General features: G+C 34.7%; 1 protein-coding gene across 2 annotated transcripts; it reads left to right on the forward strand.

Annotated features, from left to right (window-relative positions):
- The first annotated feature begins 204 nt into the window (after window positions 1–204).
- Window positions 205–4,922, forward strand: LOC124833412 (S-adenosyl-L-methionine-dependent methyltransferases superfamily protein). 2 transcript variants are annotated; one of them, XM_047307898.2, is made up of 7 exons: window positions 205–472; window positions 1,175–1,819; window positions 1,958–2,168; window positions 2,327–2,621; window positions 2,999–3,367; window positions 3,625–3,702; window positions 4,316–4,922. In XM_047307898.2, the coding sequence occupies exons 2-7, from the start codon at window positions 1,175–1,177 to the stop codon at window positions 4,539–4,541; spliced, it is 1,824 nt and encodes a 607-aa protein (XP_047163854.1). In that variant the 5' UTR covers window positions 205–472; the 3' UTR covers window positions 4,542–4,922. The 2 variants fall into 2 exon arrangements, with proteins under 2 accessions (XP_047163854.1, XP_047163855.1); XM_047307899.2 differs by lacking the exon at window positions 205–472 and adding an exon at window positions 518–634.
- Window positions 4,923–8,600: the final 3,678 nt, after the last annotated feature.

Below are 8,600 nucleotides of genomic sequence, written 5' to 3' on the forward strand. Positions count from 1 at the left end.
TAAGTATTATTTTTTTTAAAAGGGATAAATAGAAAAACAGGGAGAGACGTCACATTTCAAAGTAATAAACCAGTCACATCAAATTTACTTCCTTTTACAACGGAAAAAATATAAAATAAAACAACGTAACACACGCACATTTATTGAGCCATTTATCTGCGAGACGCTATAGAATTGATAGAACTGTACTTTCTTTTACCATTTCCCTTTTTTTTCTTTTATTTTTTCTTTCCGCTTTTGCTTTTTTTCTTCTTTTCCTCTGCTGTCGTTCATGTGAACGGTTTGGAATTTTGATAGAAAATAATAATAATAATTTTATTGGCACCTCTCACTGCTCTTGCAGCAAGGAAAATCACCATTTGGTTCTCCAGAAAATTTATAAAATCCTTTCAGATTTCTCTCTCTCAACTAATTCCTCTTAAGAAGACTCCAGATCTTCGTAGCCATTGCTCCCTGCAGCTTCTTATGATTGGTAACATATTTCCCTCATTTAAATTCTCTTCCTTTCTTCTGTTTTCCTAACTTTTTGGTTATTTTTCCTTCTGGGTGTCTTCAAAGTTTAGTTTTCTTAATATCCATATTGTGCCTTACATAAAAAAATCCATGGTGTGGTGCACCAAGTAAATTATCTTTAGTAAGGTTTCTTGGGTCGTCCTTGTTCATAACTCATTGACTGAATTCTTTTATGTGTGAATCTTGCATCGCATTTACCTATAGCTAGATCCCATACGATTCACCTTGTATATGTGGTTTTAGTTCATAAGTATGTTGCGTGCTTGGTTTTGTTTTGTTGTCTTTTAATGTTTGTATTATCGTTGGTAGTACACAGATGGGCGATCACTCCTTGACCTTGTTGGTTGGCATGAGAAACGTGCACCGATGGAACATAGGTTCCATGTTGTATAAGATCCCAAGTTCCCTTTGCATCCCCTCAACTTTTACAATATGTTACAGACTAATAATTGCTTCATGATTTTGATTGAAATGAAATTGATACGATGCATAATTGGAGCTTAATTTCTTCGATTGGAACTTGCCAATTGTTGTCAATTATTTATTGAAGCAATTTTCTTGCTTTTAATTTAAGATTTTTTTGTCCTGGGCCATACATTGTTAATCGTACGAGTTATTATTTGTGTAATTCTGAATGAGAACTGATGTTTCTTTGGTTCAGATGGCAAAACCACATTCAGCTGATGGTAGGGCTAGAAGCTCCGTGCAGATCTTTATAGTAGTTGGTCTGTGCTGTTTCTTCTATATATTGGGTGCATGGCAGAGAAGTGGTTTTGGAAAGGGAGATAGCATAGCATTGGAGATTACTAAGAAAAGCTCAGACTGTAATATACGCCCTGATTTGAGTTTTGATTCTCACCATGGTGGAGAAGTCAGCAAAATTGATGAATTTGAGTCAAAACCAAAGGTGTTTGAACCTTGCGATGCTCAATTTATCGATTACACCCCTTGCCAAGATCAACGGCGTGCCATGACTTTTCCAAGAGAAAATATGAATTATCGTGAGAGGCATTGTCCCCCTGAGGAAGAAAAATTGCACTGTTTGATCCCAGCACCTAAGGGATATGTGACTCCATTTTCATGGCCGAAAAGCCGTGATTATGTTCCATATGCAAATGCGCCGTACAAGAGTCTTACAGTTGAGAAGGCTATTCAGAACTGGATCCAGTATGAGGGAAATGTGTTCAGATTCCCGGGGGGTGGAACTCAATTTCCGCAGGGTGCAGACAAATATATTGATCAGCTTGCTTCTGTGATACCTATAAAGGATGGAACAGTTAGGACAGCACTGGACACTGGTTGTGGGGTATGCTTTTCACTGCAAATTCCTCAGGGCTATATATATATATATATTTATTTTTTTTCATTCTTGTACATGTTAATTTGATCAATAGCAGTTCTTTGTTTTAGGATTGTATCCTTAATGTAAGGTTGTTTTGCTCAGGTTGCCAGTTGGGGCGCATATCTCTGGAGCAGGAATGTTATTGCCATGTCATTTGCACCGAGGGACTCTCATGAGGCACAAGTACAGTTTGCTCTTGAAAGAGGTGTACCTGCTGTCATTGGTGTTCTTGGAACCATAAAATTGCCTTATCCATCTGCAGCTTTTGACATGGCACACTGCTCTCGCTGCTTGATTCCCTGGGGAGCAAATGGTGAGATGTTCACGCTTTTAAGTATAATCTTCTCTGTGAAGTACTTGCTGTAAATGAGAAAGCAAGATGATTTTTTGCTTATTATTGCTCTTAGATTTGGCGCCTAATATAAGTTATAACAGCTATTTAGTAATGCATATTGGGTCCTCTATTTGCAGATGGAATGTATATGATGGAGGTTGACCGAGTTCTAAGACCTGGCGGTTATTGGGTGCTGTCGGGTCCTCCAATCAATTGGAAGACTAACTACAAATCCTGGCAGAGACCTAAAGAGGATCTTGAAGAAGAACAGAGAAAGATTGAAGAGGTTGCTAAGCTCCTTTGCTGGGAGAAAAAGTCTGAACAATCTGAAATTGCTATTTGGCAAAAAACTGTAGACTCCGAATCATGTCGCAGCAGACAAGAAGATTCCAGAGTAAAATTCTGTGAGTCTGCAGATGCTAATGATGTCTGGTATGACCCTTAATTAGTATTGAACAAATTGAATATTTTGACATTCTTTTATTAGGATTCCTTATATTTCTTTCTACTAACCGTAAGCACAAGCATACATGAACGTAAAAGGTGGGAGAAAAGTTGTGGAAAAAAAGGAAAACAAAACTGTCTTAAAAGATTGATGTCCCATACGGTTATGCAGGAGCCTTTGGAAACAAAATATGTAATTACTGGTTCTATGTCTTTGATGTTTGCGCCTGTAGTTATGAAATCATGAAATATTAACAAAACAATCCTTTTTTAAGTTCTCACAAGGGTATCTGCTAGTTTTACATATTCTAAAAGTTTGATCAACACTTGTGCTCACCTGGAATGACTTTGTTTTGTGGCTACAGGTATAAGAAAATGGAGGTCTGCATTACTCCAACTCCTAGAGTTTCTGGTGATCTTAAGCCTTTTCCAGAAAGGCTTTATGCCATCCCCTCTAGAATTGCTGGTGGCTCTGTGCCTGGAGTTTCGGTTGAGTCATACAATGATGATAACGAAAAGTGGAAAAAGCATGTAAATGCTTATAAGAAAATTAATCGACTCCTAGATTCTGGAAGGTATCGCAACATTATGGATGTGAATGCTGGATTGGGTGGTTTTGCTGCAGCTATTCAATCAACCAAGTTATGGGTCATGAATGTCGTGCCTACTATAGCCGAGAAAAGTACACTGGGTGTTATATATGAACGAGGACTTGTTGGCATCTATCATGATTGGTATGGTTTTCTAACTTCCTCATAATTTGTTCATGGCATGTCTAGATCGTTTGATTTAAAGACTTAGTTACTATCCTAATGTTGTACCATTATTAAAATGAAGTTTATAATTTCAAGAAATATAATTTTGACACAGACATGTCTTCTGTCAGTTATTATATCTTGTACGGAATTGTAACGTGGCTAGCTATACAATTTTTCGGAATGAACTTCTTGCTCACATGTTTTTACTTATTTATGTGTGCATTTGTGTCCAGGTGTGAAGCATTCTCTACATACCCGAGGACATATGACCTCATTCATAGCCATGGTCTCTTTAGTCTCTACAAGGATAAGTAAGTATTCCATCTATTAAATGGTTATTCCATTTCTCTTCCTGTTACCTTTAAATTTATTCAATACCAATTCATAAAAATTTTTTGGCTTGCTTAGCTTACAATTATAGCTTTAGCTGCTACGAAAATGATTTCCTGGCAATGAGCTTAAACAACTTTCCTCGGGAGTTGCAGTGCAATCTGAGTGACAATGTTTTGTTGAATCTGATGTTTGTTGAAAACTTTATATCACCTGTCCTTTAGTATGTGTGTGTATTTTGGCTTTGACCGTTGTATGAAAAACTGAAAGTGCTCACGATGAATTGGTTCCATTCTCCCATGACTTGGTCTTTTTATGATTCTCCATGGGAAACTGCTAGCGGTTTTATGTTCCAGTCAGATTGCTGTAACATCTTTTTCAGTTACTTTGTTTATCTGAATCTTGTTAGGCTGGCAAGTTTTGTATATGTGGATGTCTAAACAATCCCTCTGAATGACTTTTGGAGCTTATAATGTGTGGATTTAACTAACAACCATCACTAGTTCAACCACTTGGTTTAAGTCTTGTGTTTCCGTTTATCAAATCGTGTTCATTCTTGTGCTGCAAATCATGATGTGTGATAACTAAATGCAGATGCAATGAAGAAGACATTCTTCTTGAGATGGATAGAATTTTACGCCCAGAAGGTGCTGTAATATTCCGCGATGAAGTTGATGTCTTAATTAAGGTAAAGAAATTAGTCGAAGGAATGAGATGGGATACCAAAATGGTGGACCATGAGGATGGTCCCCTTGTTCCTGAGAAGATACTAATTGCTGTCAAGCAGTATTGGGTTGCGAATGTCACATCTGCACAGTAATCACAGAAGACAAGTTGAAAGGCTTGGCCTTGTACAGCCACTGCTACCTTTCAATATACTATTCTTGCAGAGTTCGTGAGGCTTTGCATGCATTTTGGCATAACTAAACATCTCTAGTGTGGCACAGGGATACTTGGCTTAACCATCACAACCGTGTCACTTAGCTCAAGGTTTATCGCCATAGGCATTTTTTTTTTCTCATAATTTAATTTTCTCATTATACAATGTTACAATCATAAGTCAAGTGAAGATCGACTTTTCTCAATAGTTGTTTTATTTTCTCTGAATTTGAAGTTGAAGCCTCTACGTTTTGTAACCAGTGTATGGTTCTTCCTTGCTAAAATTCTCACGTAAACTAAATGTAATTGGTCACTTCCTCAACTTCAATTGTGCCAGAAAAAAAAAAAGTTCTGATTTTATACAGTAGTTAATAATCGGCCATTATATTAACAGAACAATTATTGCTTATACATAATGTTACTTTTGTGAGAATTGTTTTTTTTTTAAATTATGTCAAATAGTCTTTGGCCTCTCAACGAAACTTACATAGTATTTTATTAATTTTTGGTCGACCAATAACTTTCGGTTCAGAATTTATTCAGTGGCATAATGCCATTGTTTCTTTTTTATAAGGATGTGTTCTACAATGACTAAAAGTCAGAATTTTCTAACAAATGCACTGTATTTTGAGTCATATTCATTTAGTACTGAGAAAAATAAAACCTGTATTCCGTAGCCCTTTTAACTAGTAAGCATAATTTTGGCTTTAAGGGAGAGTAGAGAGGACTGTACATGGTGACTGGCATTTTTACTCTCACCTTTCTTTACCATAATAACGACAGAAACGTTTGCACAGCTTGAAGAGGGTGGCCAAGTAGTATATATCATTTTGACAAATCTTATTTTGAGAGCGACAAGCTCCACTAAGCATTGTTGGTGCCCCAGTCTCTGTTGCTCTTGCTGAGCAATGACAGTGAAATGGACATAGTCAAAATACCACAAAAGTGCAAATTAGGTGGCAGTGAGAAATGTTGTTTCTATAGGAGTTAAAAGATAAAAGAATATACAAGCTTATGCTAATTTGCCAACTCAGTGGTGGGATCAGAGCCCTACTAGCATTAACCACAAGACAAGCCGAGGCTGTTCTAAAACATTCTAAATCTAATTATCTTTCAGAGAATGATATTTACCTAAGTGGACAGCATAACTCACATGTCAAATCTAGACATAGTACAGTGCTGTTACTGCAAGTGGGTCCTGCTTGCTTGCAAGTTTGTGCTACACAACACAATAGAACTAGCATGGAAGGTTGGTGTGAAATTAATTGCAACCAAATTCCTGAACGTGAGGTAAGCTATGATGCTGGAGGTGGACACAGCAGATGAATCAGATAGACCAGAAAGAGCCCAAGGGGTCTGGCCCAATAATTAAAGACACCGGTAGAATTATTTTTTCTAAAAAGAAATATACTTTTTTGGAACAGTTTTTTGAAGAGAATTTTAAGTAACATTTTGTTCCAGAGAAGGGCCAAGTAACATGATAGTAATGGAAGAAGGTCTTACAGCTTATGCAGAAAACTTCTTGGAGTTTGAATCCTTGGATTATCACTTGGACAAGGCTTTAGCTACTAACCCAGGAGTTAGTTTTACAGCTATGCAGAAGAAAACATAGCTAATGACAAATAAAAAGGAACTTCTGAAATATATCCAGAAGATTTCTCCAATAATATAAGCTAAACAAAAGACATGTTTAATCCTAAATATCACGAAGTCTAGTCCTAGAATGTCTTTATTGTACAAAACGAAAATGTCATTTAAGTGATCAATGATTAACCAATTAGATAGCGTGATTAAAGGACAGGTATAATTGATTCAAATAGAACAATGTTATTTTTTCTTAGAAATATTCTGTTATTAAAATTAAATGAAACTTATGGATGAGATTTATATTTACTTATATTCTTTTAATTTGTTTTATAAAATTAGATATTAAAAACTGGTTTGATGATAGTATGGTAAAAAATTATGATAAACCAAATAAATAATAAATTTTTTTAAGATAAATTTTAATTCATGATTTCAATATTATATTAAAAAATAAACTTTAAACTTAATTCAACTTACAAGATCACATATAATAAATTAAGATTTGTATTCATTTATAAACTATGAACTTATTTTATTTCTAATCGAGTTATTTTTCAACAATAATGTTCTTACGGTTACTTGGTCTTAAAACGCAGTTTTATCTTCTGATTTTGGAATTTAAAAGTGTTGAATATTACCATTTGATTCATATAACAGACTTCATTTAATAGAAGAAGCATTGTTGTTGAAATGTCACATTTTCTCTCTTCTCTTCACTTTCTTTCTGGTATAGAACTTGTTGTGTTAGAATTTGAGATAAGATTAGAGATTTAAAGCATTACTTGTTCAATTTTAGCGTCACAGTACTTAAGGGACATTGGTTGTCTATGCCAAAAGCACTATGACAGGGGTCCGCAGAACCTGTTTATTATCTATCCTTTGTTTGGTGTAAGCTTAGAGTGTGGTGTATAATAGAATTGTGAAATCTTGTCAATATTATTTGTCTGGTTTGGAGATATATATGATTGATATGGTAGCCTAATTATTGTCACAGGTAAGAAATATATGCATGCTTTGTTTCTACTGTCTATTTTGTGTGGACAACATATCTCTAATTCGAATGGACAAGTTTTTGCTGGTTGGTTATTCTCCAAGGCCAAGGCGTGAGTTGTTTTTGTTTTGGTTTTTCACAACTATTTTCTTTTATGCTATGCATAATGGAGAGTGATGAATTCACATAAATTTTAAAGTCTAATGTTTGATACAGATGGAGTTCATTACTTCACTCTTATTATGTTTCAACCATTAATAAAACTGAAGTATACTGCAAATTCCATAATCTAACTTATTTATCAAATCAGTAAAAGAACACAACTTTCCCAGACAATTTTTTTTCAAGTTATCAAACAAATTGTTAAAGACAATCTTATTCTATACATGAACACTAAATATGGACATCTCTTTTAATAGAATTTTTCATCTTAGTTCGTAAAGTTTGAAAATTTGACTTTTACATCGAAGTTTCATTGTTGAAAAATTTAAATCTTTTCCAACATTCTCATGTTTGATTTGTGTTGAAAATCTTAAAATTTTATGTTTTGATTATGGAATTGAGGTTGTCTGTTTTACTATATTACGTATCTTTACGGTCCTACTCTCAATCATTTTCACGTTTGTCTTGAATGTTCCTAATTAAGTTGGAGATTACTTGTGGAAGGTATTTTGATATCAAAATTAGTGCTTGTTCGACAGTTACAATAATAAATACAATCACTTGTCTTTTTACTTCAAACTTATATTTATAATTTTCTGAGTGGGTTTTGGATTAACATAGTCTAATCACAACCCAATTACGGATAAACATGTTTTGTTTTAAGCGAATTAATATTAGTGTTAATCTCATGGTCAATCATGAATATGACTATACAATCTATCATATAAATATGACCATATGATCATACTGTACATTTTACATGTTTTTCAAATACTAATTCATATACTTTTCATTCGAGTTAGAATAATATTAGTGAATTTTCATCATTAACTAATACGTTTAATGTCTCGGTAGGTCTCTATTTTCGTCCAGAATTTCAAATAGATCCCTTTCTTTCTCGGGTCTCAATTGGGTCCTTATTTTTGTAAAATTGAAGCAATTAGAGGCTTGCCGTCAAATTGAACAAACGGCCGTTTAAGTTTGGGTTACGTGGCACGGTCAGTGTATGGATTAATCAGACATGGCACTAAAACGGGTTTGAATTGAGAATTTTTTTATTAAAAAATAGATTGCATGGATGTTAAATCAAATTTAGTCAAGGGTAAACTAGGTAAAATAAAAAATTTAAGTGCAACCCTGCAATTGAAAAATCCAAATCACATTTGGGGAAAAAAATTGGGCTCCGAATTAGGGTTCATGGAAGAGAAAGAGAAACGCCGAGATTGGGGCTCCATAGCAGAAGAATCCCAACTCAAGTTT

This window comes from Vigna umbellata, chromosome 3, assembly GCF_029865625.1.
Source record: "Vigna umbellata cultivar VRB3 chromosome 3, Vumbellata_1.0, whole genome shotgun sequence".
NCBI lineage: Eukaryota > Viridiplantae > Streptophyta > Magnoliopsida > Fabales > Fabaceae > Vigna > Vigna umbellata.

Bases quoted from the DNA above. Each gene is read 5' to 3' on its own strand.
- LOC124833412 (XM_047307898.2), top strand. From the start codon at position 1,175: ATGGCAAAACCACATTCAGCTGATGGTAGGGCTAGAAGCTCCGTGCAG. The intron at 1,820-1,957 runs GTATGCTTTTCA...TGTTTTGCTCAG, and splicing joins CACTGGACACTGGTTGTGGG to GTTGCCAGTTGGGGCGCATA. The intron at 2,622-2,998 runs GTATGACCCTTA...TTGTGGCTACAG, and splicing joins GCAGATGCTAATGATGTCTG to GTATAAGAAAATGGAGGTCT.